This window comes from Solea senegalensis, linkage group LG7 (genome assembly GCF_019176455.1).
Source record: "Solea senegalensis isolate Sse05_10M linkage group LG7, IFAPA_SoseM_1, whole genome shotgun sequence".
NCBI lineage: Eukaryota > Metazoa > Chordata > Actinopteri > Pleuronectiformes > Soleidae > Solea > Solea senegalensis.
The window spans coordinates 26,918,022-26,936,109 of record NC_058027.1 but is presented as its reverse complement, the minus strand read 5'-3'; the positions used below and the strand labels follow the sequence as shown (position 1 = coordinate 26,936,109).

The 18,088-nt window shown below is 48.2% G+C and overlaps 1 protein-coding gene across 4 annotated transcripts; it reads right to left on the bottom strand.

Moving 5' to 3' along the window:
• Positions 1-97: 97 nt before the first annotated feature.
• Positions 98-16,853, bottom strand: LOC122772592 (transient receptor potential cation channel subfamily M member 1-like). 4 transcript variants are annotated; one of them, XM_044030771.1, is made up of 29 exons: positions 16,544-16,850; positions 15,466-15,542; positions 15,170-15,356; positions 14,873-15,086; positions 14,672-14,796; positions 14,427-14,598; positions 14,130-14,304; positions 13,863-13,986; positions 13,492-13,564; positions 13,291-13,391; positions 12,974-13,150; positions 10,651-10,785; positions 8,724-8,774; positions 8,510-8,650; positions 8,201-8,230; positions 7,527-7,819; positions 7,206-7,434; positions 6,753-6,884; positions 6,544-6,684; positions 6,331-6,459; positions 5,955-6,206; positions 5,666-5,858; positions 5,309-5,329; positions 4,963-5,107; positions 3,194-3,390; positions 2,971-3,103; positions 2,148-2,488; positions 1,905-2,088; positions 98-544 (listed from the first exon to the last, which is right to left on the bottom strand). In XM_044030771.1, the coding sequence occupies exons 1-29, from the start codon at positions 16,631-16,633 to the stop codon at positions 160-162; spliced, it is 4,647 nt and encodes a 1,548-aa protein (XP_043886706.1). In that variant the 5' UTR covers positions 16,634-16,850; the 3' UTR covers positions 98-159. The 4 variants fall into 4 exon arrangements, with proteins under 4 accessions (XP_043886706.1, XP_043886707.1, XP_043886708.1 ...); XM_044030772.1 differs by having other exon boundaries at positions 5,684-5,858; XM_044030773.1 differs by lacking the exon at positions 5,309-5,329 and having other exon boundaries at positions 5,684-5,858.
• Positions 16,854-18,088: the final 1,235 nt, after the last annotated feature.

The window sequence follows — 18,088 nt, the reverse complement described above, 5'->3', positions numbered from 1 at the left end:
TAGATTCAGAATTGTTTTAATAGAATTAAAAGGGAAAATTCAAGTTTTACATTTTAAAAAACTGGAAATGTCCCTTTAAGTCAGACACACACGCACACTCGCGCACACACACACACACACACACTGAAATCAGACACAGAAACATGAAGACGTCTCACTTCAGTCCTTCAGGACCAGAGGTCTCTGATCCTGGTCCTGGACCATGGTTGCCCCGCCTACCAGATGATGCTGCAGGACAGATGTTGTGTCTCCTTGTTGTACTTCGTCCTCGTCTTCCTCAGGTTGACGTTGATACTTCCTGTTGTCCTCCTCCATCAACAGCACTTCCTGAAGCTCCTCCCCCTCCTTTATGTTACTATGGTTACTGTCCAACAATGTCTCCACCTCCTTCTCCCCATCACATGACCTGGCCTCTTCCACTTCCTGTTTGGCTTTGGCTCCTCCCTCTTTCTCTGCTTCCATTCTGGGTGTCTTTTCTTGGTCTGGGTGGGTGGGGCTTAAGACACTGCTGCCAGCTGACTTCCTGTTGGAGGCGGGGCAGCTGCTGCGGGTAATAATAATAATAATAATAATAAATTTAATTTAAAAAGCGCCTTTCAGGTCACTCAAGGACACTTTACAAACAAGATAAATTAAAATCACACAATTACGTAAAAACCAAAAAAAAAACCACATAAAATCAACACAATAAATTTGGGGAAGTGGCGGTAAAAGCAGGGGGGTTAGAGGGAGTAGGCAGTCTGGAACAGGTGAGTTTTCAGTCTTGATTTGAAGAGGTGGAGAGAGTCACAGTTACGGAGGTCAGGTGGTAATGTGTTCCAGAGCTGAGGAGCAGAGTGGCTGAAGGCTCTGCCCCCCCCATAGTGCTGAGGCGGAGAGAGAGGTGGATGGAGGGGGAGGATCTGAGGGAACGAGTGGAGGTGATGACGTGCAGGAGATCAGACAGGTAGGGAGGGGCAAGGTTGTGGATGGCCATGTATGTGTACAGGAGGAGTTTGTAGTTGATGCGGTGTTTGACAGGGAGCCAGTGGAGGTGCTGGAGGACGGGGGTGATGTGGTGGTGTGAGGGGGTCTTTGTGATGATACGGGCGGCTGAGTTTTGGACCAGATGCAGTTTATGGAGAGACTTTTGGGGGAGGCCATAGAGGAGAGAATTGCAGTAATCAAGACGGGAGGTAACGAGACTGTGAACAAGGACGGCTGTGGAGTGGGGGGTGAGGGAGGGGCGGAGTCTGTTGATGTTGCAGAGATGAAAATAAGCAGTGTGGGTAGTGATGTTGATGTGTGAGTGAAAAGAGAGTGTGCTGTCTGATTTAGTGCCGAGGAGGAGGAGTTCAGTTTTATTGCAGTTTAATTTAAGGAAGTTTGAGTGAACCAGGTTTTTAGCTCAGAGAGACAAGAGGTGAGGAAAGTAGAGCTGGGTGTCATCCGCGAAGCAGTGGAACTGGATATTGAATTCACGGAGGATGTGGCCAAGGGGGAGGAGATAGATGATGAAGAGAAGGGGCCCCAGGACAGATCCCTGGGGCACACCAGTAGTGACTGGGGAAGGTTTAGAAGTGAAAGATTTGAGCTGTACAAACTGAGTGCGGCCTGTGAGGTAAGAGTGGAACCAGCTGAGGGGAGTGTGGGAGAGGCCAATGGAGGAGAGTCTACTGAGGAGGATAGGGTGTGAGATGGTGTCAAAGGCAGCACTCAGATTGAGGAGGATGAGGATGGAGACAGAACCAGAATCAGCTGCAGTGAGGAGGTCGTTGGTGATTTTGATTAAGGCGGTCTCTGTGCTGTGACGGGGGCGGAAACCAGACTGGAAAGGCTCGTAGAGTGAACGGAGGGATAGGTGAGAGTGGAGTTGGGTGGCGACAGTTTTTTCAAAAGAGGACAAATACTCAGTGACCACTGACATGAGCAGAGGGAAGGACTCCGCCTCCTCCTGCTGTTTCTCCGCCTCAGTGTTTGTGAGGTCACAGTGAGGTGAGGCAGGACGGGAGTGGGCGGGGCTGAGGTCACATGGGGAGATGAGGATGGACAGAGATTGTGTCCTCTCCTGTCTCACATCCAGACTCCACCCAAACTCCTTCACGTCACCTGGAAACAGGAAGTGTCAGGAAGTGAATTATTACAGAGTCTGTCTCCCCCACACACACATTTAAGCCCTGCCTCTTGACCTGCTCCTCCCCTTGTGTCTGGACTCAGCTGGACCCTGTGGTCCTGGTCCTGGTCCTGGTCCTCGTGGTACAGACAGTAGCCGTCAGTGCTGGTGAAGCTGCCGTGACGCAGCAGAGCGCCGGGTTCACAGACGGACGAGGATCTGGAGCGAGGACGCAGCTCGCCGCGGTCCACGCCCACCAACGCCTCCACAGCCGCCATCATCCGTCCAGAGACGTCCTCTAACTGAGACAGACGCAGGTCCACTGTCTGAAGACACGCCTTCATCGAGTGTTCACGCTCATTCACTTCCTCCAGACGCATGGACATGTTCTCCACCCTGCGCGCACACACACACACACACACACACACACACTCATAGATCAGAGCTGTCAGGATATTTTCATTTTAATAGCTTCCAGAAATAAATAAAATAATTACAAAAATTGAAAATTATTAATTCAATAATTATTTAAAATTATTTTATTTTAATAAAAATAAATAATTAATAATATTAAATGAAATATTAAATAATTATTTGTACATTGAAACGAGTATGTGCACAGGCGTCCACTGTGTTCTCACGTGACACGACACTTATCACCCGTCACCTTCATTATTTGGCGAACTCGCGATACACGTGTGTGTTTCAGTCTTTATGCAGCGAAGGCCACGCCGTTAACTTTTAGTATAGTGTGCTGGCATAACATGCCCCTGACACTGTGTGTGTGCGTGTGCGTGTGCGTGTGCGTGTGCGTGTGTGTGTGTGTGTGTGTGTGTGTGCGTGCGTGCGTGCGCGTGCGTGCGCGTGCGCGCGAGTACCTCTCTGATGTGACTCTGATGCGTTCGTTGTTTGAAGACAGTTTCTCGTCGTCTTTCTCTCTGAAATATTCCTCCACACACTGTTCTTCAAACTCATGGAGATTCTTCAGCTCGTCAGTGTTCAACACCAGCTCTGCACACGCACACACACACGGACACACACATACACACATTGCTAAAGCTGTGGCACACACAGAGTGAGACAGTTGTGTTGCTAACATACGCAGTCTCCTCTCTCCGTGCTCGTCCTCATGTCCTCGTGTCCACTGACAGCAGAGCTTCTTGAGGACGATGCAGACGTGCGGGACGATGATGAGTGGCGGTGGCAGAATCGGACGCTCGTGGAACGTCATGATCAGCTGATAACGCTGGAACTTCCACACCTGGTTAGAGATGGACTTCACCTCGAAGAACGTGTTACTGTTCACAGGAGGACAGGAGGACATCAGGAGGACATGAGGAGGACATGAGGAGGAGAGACTTCCCCTTGAAGAACGTGTTACATCACAGGTCATTGATCAGACGCTTTTATCCAGCGCGACACAATAAGACCAATTAAATATTTGCTGGAAGTGAGAAAGTGCTTCAAGTAAGACAAACTCTTAAGTGCTCGTCGTCTTAGTCGAGGTCCAGTCTAAAGAAATGTGTTTTTAGTCGGCGGTGGAAGATGGTCAGGTCTGTGGTGGTCAGGTCTGTGGTGGGTCTGTGGGGGTCAGTCGGTCTGTGGTGGGTCTGGGGTGGTGTGGTCTGTGGTCAGGTCTGTGGTGGTCAAGTCTGTGGTGGGTCTGTGGGTCTGTGGTGGGTGATGGTGGGTCTGTGGTGGTCAGGTTTGTGGTGGGTCTGTGGTGGGTCAGGTCTGTGGTGGGTGATGGTCAGGTCTGTGGTGGTCAGGTTTGTGGTGGGTCTGTGTTGGGTCTGTGGTCAGGTCAGTGGTGGTGGTCAGGTCTGTGATGGTCAGGTCTGTGGTGGTCAGGTCTGTGGTGGGTCTGTGGTGGTCAGGTCTGTGGTGGGTGATGGTCAGGTCTGTGTGGTGGTCAGGTCTGTGATGGTCAGGTCTGTGGTGGGTGGGTCTGTGGTGGTCAGGTCGGGTGGGTGATGGTCAGGTCTGTGATGGTCAGGTCAGTGGTCTGTTCTGTGGTGGGTGATGTCAGCTCTGTGGTGGTCAGGTCTGTGGTGGTCAGGTCTGTGGTGGGTCTGAGGTCAGGTCTGTGGTGGTCAGGTCTGTGGTGGGATGGATGGTCAGGTCTGTGGTGATGGATAGGTCTGTGGTGGTCAGGTCTGTGGTGGGTCTATGGTCAGGTCTGTGTCTGTGGTCAGGTCTGTGATGATCAGGTCTGTGGTGGTCAGGTCTGTGGTGGGTCTGTGGTCAGGTCTGTGATGGTCGGGTCTGTGTTGGTCAGGTCTGTGGTAGTCAGGTCTGTGGTGGTCAAGTCTGTGGTGGTCAGGTCTGTGGTGGTGGGGTGGTGGTGTGGTGGTGGTCAGGTTTGTGGTGGGTCTGTGTTGGGTCTGTGGTCAGGTCAGTGGTGGTCAGGTCAGTGGTGGTCAGGTCTGTGGTGGGTGATGGTCAGGTCTGTGGAGGGTGATGGTCAGGTCAGTGGTGGTCAGGTCTGTGGTGGGTGAACCCTTTCCTGGGAGAAAAGGAAACTCGGTCTTGTCGAGATTGAGTTTCAGGTGATGGTCAGACATCCACTGAGAGATGTCTGCATCAGTAGAGCGTCCTGCTGCCCCCTCACTGAGAGGATCACAGAGGCTTCACAGAACTCAGACTGTTCTCTGAACGAGCTCCACATCTTCCACCACCGACTAAAAACACATTTCTTTAGACTGGACCTCGACTAAGACCACGAGCACTTTAGAGTTTGTCTCACTTGAAGCACTTTCTCACTTCTAGCAAATGTTTAAATGATCTTATTGTGAGTCGCACTGGATAAAAGAGTCTGATCAATGACATGTGATGTAATGTGTGTGTCTGTCTGTCTGTCTGTCACTGACTTGAAGACAGCGATGAGCAGGTTGACCAGCAGGATGTTAGCCACCAGCAGGTAACAGGCCATGATGGCAGGTGTAAGCCACGCCCCTGGAATACAGGGAGGGAGTTTCTTCCCGTCCTCGTCATACATGTTCTCGCCACACGGGGCTGAAATGAGCACACGCATAAAACTGTCACTCAAACTACACAATTCCAAGATGTCACATCAGATTTGTATCAAAGTTACAATCTTTTGTTGTGAAGGAGTGAAACTGTTTCCTGTTACTGCTGCTGCTGCTGTTGTTGCTGCTGCTGCTGCTGCTGCTTATGAATACATTTCAAATGTTTCAAAGAAAGAGAGAGACTTACGATTAATTTCCATGGCATAAACTGTGCGACAGTGGAGAAGAAGAACGGAGTTACTGTCAACAATTCAAACAAATACTGTCTTTAAATAGAAACACGACAAGGATACATATATATATATAGATATATATATATATATCTATATATATATACGTATATATACAGTATATATATAACTGTGTTCTTGTAGTTAAACAGATGATGGAGGAGAACAGAGGCTCAAACTAAAGCTAAAGCTGCGTCACTTAGTTTTAGCCTCCAAACATTATCACTTTATCCAATGAGGAGTTAGCCCCACCCCCTCAGAGAGGCTCAAATACAGTCAAACATGAAATGAAGTTACAGGTGACTGAGTCTTACTATGAACTCTAGTCTTACGGTCTATGGAGTCTGCAAACACCTCTCCGTAGATCATCCAGTACGGCATGTAGAAGATGTTTCTCGCCAGCCGCCATGTTGGCTCCTCGTCCGGGTGGAGGATGGCCTGACGAGCCACGCCGAAGCTCATCAGCACCACGAGCATGATGACCACAAAGTACAACATGTCAATCATCTGTAAGACATTAACACTTAAGTAATTAACGTAAAAAGAACGTTCCTTTTGTCAGTTTCAGGAAGTGTAAAATGATTCTTGACCCCGATGACGCACCATCTTCCCGATCATCATGACGTACGGTCCCAGGTACTTGTTGACGCCAAAGATGTCGAGGACGCGTATGTACCAGAATATGATGTCCACACAGTAGATGACGCGTCCATAGCCCATGTACGGCTCGCTCTGCAGCCGCAGCAGCAAACCCAGCAGGAAGACGGAGATGGCCGCCAGGTCAGTGATGTTCCAGTAATCCTCCAACCACACGTTAATCTTCTGCTTCAGCTTCCCCGGCTCCGACATCAGGATCTGACAACAGGCACCGCAGTGAGGTCAGGGGTCACAGGACCGTACAGCAAACATGACAACGCTATCAATCATCACATGTGCTAGGATTAGAAGGAGGCGGACCCTGATGGACAGGTGTGTTTACCTGTCGGACTTTCTCCAGACCCAGAGTGATGATGTAAGAGATGACAATCCACTCCTGCAGAGACGGCCATCGCTCCATCTTCACCAGGATGATGTAGTTATACAACATCAGATACACCAGGTACGAGATCTACGCAGATACAGGTGCACGTCACATGACCAGAAGGAGGAGGAGTCGGTCAGCCATTATGATGTCTCCACAGTTCAAACATACCGTGTTGAACCAGAACTTAGTGAAGGGGGCGCTGTAGAACTCGTAGATGGTCCTCCTGATGGGAATCCTTCTACGAGGTTTCTTCTGGTTTTCTTCTTCGTCTCCTTTCTTTGACGTTGCGTCGACGTTTGACACAGAATCCTGAAACAAGACATCAGTAAATAAATGAAAGGGTTTCCTCTGCGACACTGAAGCTCCTCGGTTTCTACCTTGCTGGATTTGTTGTCGTCGTCTTTGCTTTTGTTGTTTTCATTCTCTTTGGACGAATGATACAAAGTTTCATCTCCCAGACGAAAGTCCATGAGGAGGATGGCAGGAGGGAAGACGATGCCTAGAATCACCTGAGACCACAGAGGAGAACCATCTTTGTTCATTTATACCTTCAGCTTCATTCACACGTCCTGTCTGCAGAGAACCAAGGTTACACAGTTAACCTCACAGCTGCCTCCATCACTAACTTCACTTGTCACTTCAGTGTTTGAATGCTTCAGTGACTCAAAGTGACCACACGAGGCAGCAGAGGACCAGCAGCCCCTGTGAGCTTCTCTGTCTACAGCAGCAGGGGGCGCTCACAGGGCAGTCAGTGCTGACTGTGTGTTAGTACTTGACACCTGGCTTTAAGATGTTCCAGGTGAGTCTTGTCAGTCATGTGATGTCTGTACCTTGAGGCTGTTGCTCTTGCCCATCCTCAAACAGCCCATCCACATGTCGGTGAGCAGCATCTGACTACAGGTGTGAGCGATGAAGTCTCGGTGTTTGGCAGCGACGGCCAGTTTCAGACATGTGGAGTTACTCCAGTTCTTCAGCTCGTAGGTCAGCAGCTTCATGGCGACCTGCTCGTCATGTTTGTACGACTGATCCAGCAGCTCGTAGGCCAGCTGTCCAAACTCCCTGCACAGAAAATACCCAGCAGCGCCTCCATCAGGCTGTGACAAACACCACACACACACACACACACACACATTCCAGTAAACTGAACTCACTTGGAGTTGTTCTCCAGGTCCTGGTAGATGTCGTCCACCAGCTCGCTCTGAGACGACTCGTGGGCCATGGCCTTGTACAGTTTACACGCCACCAGTGCTTTGGCCATGGCTTCCTCCCCCCGCTGCCACAGGAACAACGCCATCTTCTGGCGTTTCATCAGCACCGCCCACACCATCAGCTCATGGAAAGGGTACTGAAACCTGCTGAGCTCAGGGTCGTCCACATCCACGTCCACCTCTTCTTCCTTCTTCTTGCTCTTCTTTCCTTTTCCCTTTGGACGAGGTTCATCGTCCTGCAGGGTCCAGAGCATGAGTCAGAAGAACACTTCAGGAAATCAAAGGGCAGGTACGGTCTAAAACCATCATCACAACAACAACAACAACAACAACCTTAACAACTACAACAACAACAACAACAACCTTAACAACTACAACAAAATCAACAACAACCACCTCAACTACAACAAAATCAACAACAACAACAACAACAAAATCAACAACACCCTCATCAACTACAACAACCTCGACAACAAAATCAACAACTACAACCTCAACAACAACTACAATCTCAACAACCTCAACAAAATCAACAACAACCTCAACAACAAAATCAACAACAACAAGCACTACAAACACTAAAGAACAACAACAACAGAACAATAACAATGTCATACCTCCATCCCCAGAAGTTTCAGAGCTTTGGGCTGTAAGAGAACAGAAGATGAATGAATGAATGAATGAATTAAAGGGACAGTTTGGGTGTTTTTGAAGTGTGGTTGTATGAGGCACTGACAAAATATTTGACATGAGCCTCTGTGTCTCAGACTGGTTCTCAGCAGCAGGGGGCGCTCACAGCACAGTTACAATTGACTGTGTGTCAGTACCTCATACAGCCAATGCTTCAAAAACCTGAACTATCCCTTTAATTTTTCCCCTTTGAAAGGGTGGTCAGATGAGTCCATGTGCGAGGCCTCGGTGCTCACTCTCTTCAGGCCATACAGGTTGTTGTACAACGTCCTGAAGCTTTTCCTGGTGTAGTTACAGCGATAAGCTCCGCCCATCAGGAGCTCCAGGACCAGGCCAATGTCAATCAGTGTGATCTGGTAATCTGGAGGGAGGTTCCCCTGAAACACAAAGGTCAGAGTTCAAATCCCTCAGAGGGTCCTCAGAGTGTCCTCAAGGTGTCCTCAGACTCACCTTCTTCACGTCTCTGACCACAAAGTGCAACGTGTTGGCCGGTCCCAGCTTCTGCTCACAAACAAACACAAACACACACCTTCAGCTGGACCTGTGTCTCTGTCCCTTCCTGTTCTGTACCACACACACACACACAAACACACAGTTTGTGACAATGAGAAAGAATTCAGGTGACATCACATGTCACATGACTGCCAGTGAGGACATGTAAACAAAGACTTGTGTAATAAAACCTGCATCACATGATCACGTCTTCATTATCTCACACTCACACACACACTGTATGTTGTATGTAATGAGTGAGTGTGAGCAGGTTACTGACAGGGGGCAGCACTGAGCTGCTCTTTAATCTGACAATAATGTAAAATAAAGCAGATTAAGGTTAAAGGAGCATGATGGACCATAATCTGCACGTCATTGAGAATATAGAGCTTTGTTCCATTAATCATCCACTCACATTTCATTCTGTTTAACATCAGACACTGAGTGACTAACGAGGGGGCGGAGAAAACACACTTAACTTAAAAAACAACAAACATATGGAATTAGATTTGTTTCAATATTTTCAAACACTTTATAAGAAGCAAATAAAATAGCGATGTAATTGCGACTCGTAACTAATGAGCACACACACTCGCTGATAGAGCACAAAGACGCACACACTCCAACACACACCCGCTGAGAGAGCGGCCGCGCACACACACACATGCCGCCACACACTCGCGCACAAACACATACACATCCTGAAATGCTTTGCCAGTTTTCAGCAACATTTGTAGACCGTCATGTGCGCACACTTGCTGCTCCTACATAATCATCCTGTTAACAATTAAACTTGGTTCAAACTTACTTACTTACTTACCCCTCATCATGTGTGTTTATTGTGCTATAATTAAAAGTATAAACTTGTAACAGTTGTTGTGTATCTGCTCCTGGTCTCTCTCTCTCTTCTGCCTCTACCTCATCTCCCTCTTGTCCTTTCTCTCCCCCCTTTCTGTCCCCCATTTTCCTTTCACCCCAACCGGTCGAGGCAGATTCTTCTTCTCTCCACTGATGCCTAGTGTTTGCTCATTGTGTGAACTGTTGTGTTTCTCTGCTCTCCTTGATGTTGTCTATGTACAGACCTGAGATAATGTATGTTATGATTTGGCGCTATACAAATAAAATTGAATTTAATTGAATTCATCCTCAGTTTGCGTCGGCAGCATTCCAAACATTGTTTACGTCAGCAGCACAAATGACAACGATGGCGGAACGCTTAGTGTGACGTCACTTTTGTTTGTAGTCCCATTAATTATCTATTAATTTTGTTTATCAAAGGTGGGGGCAATAATTATTGTGGCATGGTTAATTTGGGAAATATTTTGGTTTGTTATAATAATCATGCTTGTGTTCATTTATTGTGTTTTTGGATATGTTTTGGATGGGAGGGGCAGAGGACCTATATAAAGAGCGGCCTACCTCCCACTCGAGCAGAGTATATTGGGTTACAGAGGAGGTAACAACTATTTCTGCTCACCACTAAATTCAATTATTTTGATTGAGACTTTTATAGGTTTTTTTTGGAAATAACTCTTTGGCACAATTTTCATTTTTTTTTCTCGATTTTCACCTGTACACATTTTAAAAATATTGTATTGTATTTTATTGTTTGAAAATACATTTGTTCTTTGCATTGTGGTTTTTTGTTTGTGGGAGGGCCTTAGGAAGCTGCCTGCTTATTGGCTACTGAGTTTTTGAGTGACAGCTCAATGGAGCAGAAGTCGTCACAAGCTTGGAGACGCAACAAAACACACACACATAATCACACACACAAGACAGGAAGCAACAAAGGTTACACAAGGAAAAACCTGAAAACAAGACAACCTGGACTAATGAGAGGGGGCGGAGCATCAGTGTCACCAGGTAAATAAACATAAACACTGACGGTGTTGTATAGCTCCTCCAGACGAGGAATGGTCAGGAAGTGATGGATGTTCACCCCGTTCTCAATCAACAGCTTCACAAAGTCCACTCTGTCCAGAACCAGAGCGTCCATCATGGCCTGCTCCAGGGAGTTCACCTGCAGGGGGCGCAATCATCGTCAGTGGCACCAGTATGTTTAGGCTGACGTGGTGTCTTTGTCGCAGTGTTGTGGTGTCTTTGTCGTGGTGTCTTTGTCGCAGTGTTCAAGTGTCGTGCAGTGTTCGTCTTTGTGGTGGCAGGTGTTGTGGTGTCTTTATGTTGGTGTCTTTGTCGCTGTCTTTGTCACAGTGTTGTGGTGTCGTGGTGTCTTTGTCGGTGTTGTGGTGTCTTTGTCGCTGTGTTGTGGGTGTCTTTGTCGCACCGTTCGGTGTTGTGTGTCTTTGTCCTGTGTCTTGTCGCAGTGTTTGGTGTCTTTGTCATGTGGTCCTGTGGTGTTTTGTCGGTGTCTTTGTCAGTGTTGTGGTGTCTTTGTCGCAGTGTCTTTGTCGCAGTGTTGTGGGTGTTTTTGTCGCAGTGTTGTGGTCTTTGTTGTAGTGTCTTTTGTGGTGTCTTTGTCGCGTGTTTGTCGCAGTGTTGTGGTGTCCTTGTTCGCGGTGTTTGTGTCTTTGTCACAGTGTTGTGGTGTCTTTATGCGTGTTGTCGTGGTGTTGTGGTGTTTTTGTCATGCGTTCGCAGTGTTGTGGTGTCTTTGTCGCATTTGTGGGTGTCTTTGTCGCAGTGCGTTGTGGTGTCTTTGTCTGTGTCAGCAGTGTCTTGCTTTGTTGTGTTGTGGTGTCTTTGTCCCGGTGTCGCTTTGTCTGTCGCAGTGTTGTGGTGTCTTTGTCGTGTGTTGTGGTGTCTTTGTTGTCTTTGTTGCAGTGTGTCACAGTGTTGTGTGTCTTTGTCACAGTGTTGTGCGCAGTGTCTTTTGTGGTGGTGTGGTGTCTTTGTCGCATGCGGTGTCTTTGTCGTGGTGTCTTTAGTCCAGTGTTGTGGTGTCTTTGTCGCAGTGTGTGCTCTTGTCGCATGTTGTGGTGTCGTCTGGTGTCTGTCGCGGTGTCTTTTCAGGTGTCTTTGTCTCAGTGTTGTGGTGTTTTTGTCGCTGTCTTTTGTGTGTTGTCTTTGTGTTGTCTTTGTCGCAGTGTTGGTGTCTTTGTGTCTTTGTCGCGGTGTTGGCAGTGTTGTGGTGTCTTTGTTGTCTTTGTCACAGTGTTGTGGTGTCTTTGTCACACAGTGTTGTGTGTCTTTGTGTCTTTGTCAGTGTTGTGGGTGTCTTTGTCACAGTGTTGTGGTGTCTTTGTCATGGGTCTTTGTCACAGTGTTGGTGTCTTTGTGTGGTCGCAGTGTTGTGGTGTCTTTGTCGTGTCGTGGTGTCTTGCAGTGTGTTGTCTTTGCCAGTGTTGTGTGTCCTTTGGTCGCAGTGTCTTTGTCGCAGTGTTGTGGTGTCTTTGTCGTGCAGTGTTGCGGTCGTGTCTTTGTCGTGGGTGTTCTGTTGTCTTTGCAGTGTCTTTGTGGTGTCTTTGTGTTTGTGGTGTCTTGTTGCACGCGTGGTGTTGTGGTGTCTGTTGCGTGCTTTGTGGAGTGTTGCGGTGTCTTTGCGGTGTCTGTGTCCGTGCGTGTCTTGTCTCAGTGTTGTGGTGTCTTTGTCCCGTGTCTTTGTGGTGTCTTTGTGGTGTCTGGTGTCGTTGCAGTTTGCGGTGTCTTTGTCGCTGTGGTGTCTTTGTGTGTGTTGTGGTGTCTTTGTCCGTGTTGTGGTGTCTTGTGTGTGTCTTTGCTGGGTGTCTCGTCGGGTGTCGTGTCTTTGTCTCAGTGTTGTGGTGTCTTTGTCTCGTGTTGTGGTGTCTTTGTCCGTGTCTTTGTCGAGCGTGTGTGTCATGGTGTCTTTGTTGCAGTGTTTATGTCGCAGTGTCATGCGGTGTCTTTGTCAGTGTTGTGGTGTCTTGTCGCGTGTTGTGGGTGTCTGTCGTGTCTTTGTCGCGTGTCTTGTGTCTTTGTCTCAGTGTTGTGGTGTCTCTTTGTCCCGTCTTTTGTCGTTCTTGAAGGTTGTGGTGTCTTGTGGTTGCGTTTGTGTGTCTTTGTCGCAGTGTTGTGGTGTCTTTGTCGCGTGCTTTGTGTTGTGGTGTCTTTGTCGCGGTGTTGTGGTGTCTTTGTCACGGGGTCTTTGTCGCAGTGTTGTCGTGTCTTTGTCATGGTGTCTTTGTTGCAGTGTTGTGGTGTCGCAGTGTCATGGTCACGGTGTCTTTGTCGAAGTGTTGTGATCTCGCTGTTGTGGTCGCCATGGTGTTGTCGCCAGCTGTGTCTCTCACCCAGCTGAGCAGCTCCAGTTTTCGTGGATCCGTCTCCTCCGGTGGCTCTGGTTTAGTTTTTCCTGCTTTTCCTTTCTTCCCTCTGACTTTTCCTTTGCCTCCTGCTGCTGCTGCTGCGACTGCTGTCCACCGTGATGATGGACTTTTAGGACGGTCAGTGGGTAAGACAGAGACAGGCTGGACAGAGACAGACACACATAAAGACTCTCGTGTTCAGAATCATTTATTTCCAGGGATCACATCACACTGTCCTATTGTCTTATAATTATTAGGTATTTAGAGGACAGGTGAGGACAGACAGGTCTGTGTGGACTCACAGGTCTGTGGTGTCCATACACAAAGATCTGACTCTGAGCGATGTCCACTCTGTTCCAGGCCAGAGCCAAACTCAGCTGATCTGACGCTGAGGCATTAGTACCTGAAAACGAACACACACACACACACACACACACACACACACACACACACACAGACATTAGTACCTGAAAACAAACAAACACACACACAAACAAAGTTACCTTTGAGCAGAGCAGTGAGGATGGACATTTCTATGTCCTGTTGTCCTTCTGATCCCATCCTGAAGACTGTGATCTACACACACACACACACACACACACACACACACACACAGCAGGGGTCACTGGTCACCTGTGTCCAAGCTCCTCCTGAACGACAGCAGCTGTTCTCAGGGTAATGAACACATGAATGATTGACGAGCAGCTGCAGCTGTTCTCAGGGTGAAGCCGAGGATTGTGGGATTAAATAAAGAACAATCTGGACTAAGCTGCAATTTGGGGTCAAAGGTAAAACCTGTGTCATTATGGTAAAGTGACAGTGAACAGGTCTCATGCAGAGGTCACGTGACCACGAGGGAAGTCATGTGACCTACCAGGGCTTTCTTCTTCATGCACTCCATCACCATGAGGAAGATCTGCTGCGCCTGACTGCGGCTGTAGTTGAACGTTTTCTGGACGGTGACAAGCAGCTGATCTTTGACCCCGTCACTCACCGACCTGAGAGACAGAGCTGAGTGTGAGTGCCCCCTGCTGCCTCGCGTGTGTCGGTGCTGCCTCGCGTGTGTCGGTGTTGTCGGTGTCCATGTCTGCCCCGCTGTGTCGGTGCTGCCTCGCGTGGTCGGCGTGTGTCATGTCCTCACCCGTCCTCCTCACAGTATCTGTGAGCAAAGGAAATGATGTCAGAGGCTCGACCGCTGCCATCACAGACCACGACGGGGACCGGAGGCTCCTCCTTCAGACTCTCCATGACAATGGAGATCACGTTAGGACCTCCCTCCAGGATCAGACACACAACAGGGACACCCTGACCCAGACCTGCAACACACACACATACAAAAACCCCACAGGTCACATGACACGGTTCTGTTTCTACATGCTGGGTTCTCTGTGGAGAGAAACATCAGAACTCCTCCCACAGAGCAAGCCACATGACTCACGTGTGTTAATCTTCTGCAGAGCGATGTGTTTCTCCAGCTGGCGGCGGAGGCGGACCTCAGCGCCATACTTCCCGCTGGTGCCGTTGTCAGACAGGATGAAGTGGGAGTGGCTACTGTTCAGCACAGACAGCTTACTGAGTGGATTAGACATAGTCTGGTAGGGTCTGATCACCTGGAACACAGAATCTAGTTCAGTCCAGTCTGGTTCAGTTCAGTTCAATTCGGTTCAGTTCAGTCTTGCTTACGTCTCTGCCGATCAGGTCTTCCCTGTTCTCGATGATCCCCCACGGTGCGATGCCGATGGCGCACACTTTCCCTCTAGACTTTGATGAATGATCCTTCAGAGCGTCTCCGACATGTCGGATCACTCCTGAAACAGGAGGGACGTGGATCTCATGAAAAGACTGGCGTGTTGTACCTGAAGTGTCCAGTAGGAGGGCTCGTACCTGTGCTGACTCCACCTGTGAAGATCCAGGCTCCCGTGGTGACAGCGGCTTTGATGAGTCCTTTTCCAAACACCTGCTTGAGTTTGGGCGGTAGGTCAAAGTTCTGGAGGCCTCCGTGGACAGAGATGAGGAGCGTGGGCAGCTCCAGCTGCCAGTCCTTCACCATCATGTGCAGCAGGGAGTCCGGCCTCGAGTCATAGGAGACCCGGATGTACTGAGGAGGAGGAGAGAGGGGGCGTGGTCAGAGACAGACACCCCTGCTTCATTCAAACATCACATCTGCTGTTGCCATGGTACCATGGCCTTGTTGACATGTCCTCCACCCTGGAACTCTATGACTCCGTAGGCGTCAGTGGGTGAAGTGTGGGTGTGTTTGAGGGGCGTCCACCTCTCTGCAGGCGTGGCCAGTAGAGCTCCGCCCCCTTCATCTTTGACCACTGGAGAGATGGAGGCGTGTTGGACCAGGAGCTGACCACAACTACACCTGAGTGACGACAACAACAACAACAATAATGACCACAACTACAACAAAATAAAACAAGACACACACACTGTGAGTGTCTATGTGCGCACGTGTGTGTGAGAGCGTGTACCTGCTGGTGTCTTTGCTGGGAATGAAATGGACACAGTCTCTCTTCACAAATGTCCTCTCGATCCAGACTCTGTGGACCTGAGGACAAACAGTGAGGTTGTGTCATGTGATCACATTTGACACGATGAGGCGGCCATGTTGGCTTCAGAGAGTATGAAAGTTGAGCTTTTGTTCATGTCGCTTATCTGTTTAATTACTCAGAGAGTGAGCTTTACATTTCTGTATGCATTAATCCTTTAATCCCAAACACACAAGAGATTAAATCTGTAAAGTGATTGTAGTCCTAATCTACAGAGTCTACTTCTACAATGATTCTGTGGATGAAGACACAAAGATACTGCTATGTTTAAAGGGATCCAATCTTTACGTTACATTGACATGTCATTTAGCAAACGCTTTTATCCAAAGCGATTTACAAAAGTGCATTTAAACATTTGGGTACAAATAAGAGCTAGAAGTAAGTAAGAGCTTCAAGTAAACCAAACTATGAAGTGCTAGTCACGTGATCGCGTCTTTATCTGCGTCACATGATCACGTCTTTATCTACGTCACGTGATCGCGTCTTTATCTGCGTCACGTGATCGCGTCTTTATCTGCGTCACGTGATCGCGTCTTTATCTGCGTCACGTGATCTCGTCTTTATTTGTGTCGCACGGTCGCGTCTTCGCCTGCGTCGCACGATCGCGTTTTCATCTGCGTCGCACGATCGCGTCTCTATCTGCGTCACATTACCTCGTCTTTATCTACGTCAAATGATCACGTCTTTATCTGTGAGACAGACTTTTGTAAACCTCTCACTCTCCCACACCACAGTCCTCACAGTTGTTGATCCACTGTTGCCTGATCAAATGCCTTATTTTGTCACTTGTCACACACACACACACACACACTTTAACGTGCAACAGATTACAGTGAGAACTACAAGAATCTGGATTATCTGGTTATATTAGATTATTTTTGTTTCACTCTTTAATTTTGAACAGACAGGAAGTGGAAATCAGAAGCAGCCAAGGATTATTGATGAGTGAGCTGTGGTCAGTGATGAGTTCACATGATCAGTTGTTTCAGGTGAGTCTTACCTTCTGTGATCCAGAGGACGCGCTGCGTTTAACGGACGAGCGTTTGAAGGATCCGTTCGACACTCTCCTGCCTCTGCTGTCCATGGTCATCCTCTGGTGTCTCCTCTGTCCTCTAGTATCTCCTCGGTCCTCTCCAGTGTGTGTCTTGCAGCCTGTGATGCGTTCAGGCGTCTGTGGGAGACAGAGGACAGAGGGAGACCCGTCCTCTCTCTGTAATCAGGATTAGTGGACGCTGCAGATTAAATAAATGGTGATTGAAGGTAAATCTGAGCGTTGTTTCACCTGCTGGAGCCAGGGGGCGCTCACAGTCACACAGTTTAACCACAGGTGTCACAACGCAGTCTTTTCTTCTCATGTTCACTTTGACTTTTTAGCAGTTTGGTAGTTTGATACCTGGTTCCTATGTGTGTGTGTTTTTACATGTTATTCATTTAAAAAACAGTCTGAAATAAAATGTGATGTCTGCATCTACACTGTAAAAGCACTTTACAATTTCATATAATTACAGTCTCAACAATGTAACATCATAGTGTGCAACAATAAACTGACCAATGCAAACAAAATAACATACATTACATTAAATGTCACTTCACGCTTTTATCCAAAGCAACTCACAATGGAATTGAGTACAATCAGCCAGGGGTGGAATCGAACATGTGACCATGATGTCTAATCTGGCTAATTGTACTTGATTCCATTGTAAGTCGCTTTGGATAAAAGCGTCTGCTAAATGACATGTAATGTAATGTAATGTAATGTCTTTCACACACAGGGTACCAGTCTTAACCACTGAGCCACTCCACCATATACGCGTACGCTCTTTGTATGAAGAGTCTGCGTCTGAAGCTGCTGCTTCAAACAAAAAGGGGGGTGAGTGACTAAAGAAGGGGAAAGGGGATCAGGTGTTGACAATCAGGGAGTGATACCAGGTGCAAACACTCAAGGTAATTAGACAGGACAAGGTAGACGAAGTGCAGACCCACAGGAAATCCTAAAACCTCACCAAAATAAAACAGGAAATGACAAAAACGTGACTCCCAAAACAAAACATAACTAACAAATTTGCAGACGTGTAACAGTAACTGGTGCTGGGTGCCGAACTGAGATCGCTGGTCTGAAAGCACGTCCTTTGAGATGCCGTGGTTACGGACCACCTCGTGGAGAAGGATGATTTCCGTTTCCTTTGCTGAGGGAAGCTTGGGGAGCGCCACGAAATGGACCATCTTGGAAAACCGGTCTACCACCGTCAGGATGGTGGTGTTGCCCTTTGACGCTGGTAGACCGGTGACGAAGTCCAAGGCTATGTCTGCCCAGGGTCGGCTGGGCGTCGGTAGAGGTTGGAGCAGCCCCTGAGGAGGCCGGACTGTCGTGTGAATTAATAGTCACTCGGATCACATCAGATCTGTGCGATGACTGATCTCAAATAGTTTGTGTCCATTTAACGCATTGGCCGTGATTGGTGCAGGAAGCTGAACACAGTTCAGCATGAGACATCGGCATTGGACCAGAGTGGAGTCTATAAAGTTCTCTTCAGCCCCGGAGTCA

What these genes read in the sequence shown, in the direction of transcription:
- LOC122772592 (XM_044030771.1), bottom strand. Translation starts at nt 16,633, where the DNA reads ATGACCATGGACAGCAGAGGCAGGAGAGTGTCGAACGGATCCTTCAAA. An exon ending in GCATGAAGAAGAAAGCCCTG is followed by an intron (nt 13,565 to 13,862) that starts GTAGGTCACATG and finishes GTGTGTGTGTAG; the next exon opens with ATCACAGTCTTCAGGATGGG. An exon ending in TGTATGGACACCACAGACCT is followed by an intron (nt 13,151 to 13,290) that starts GTGAGTCCACAC and finishes GTCTCTGTCCAG; the next exon opens with CCTGTCTCTGTCTTACCCAC.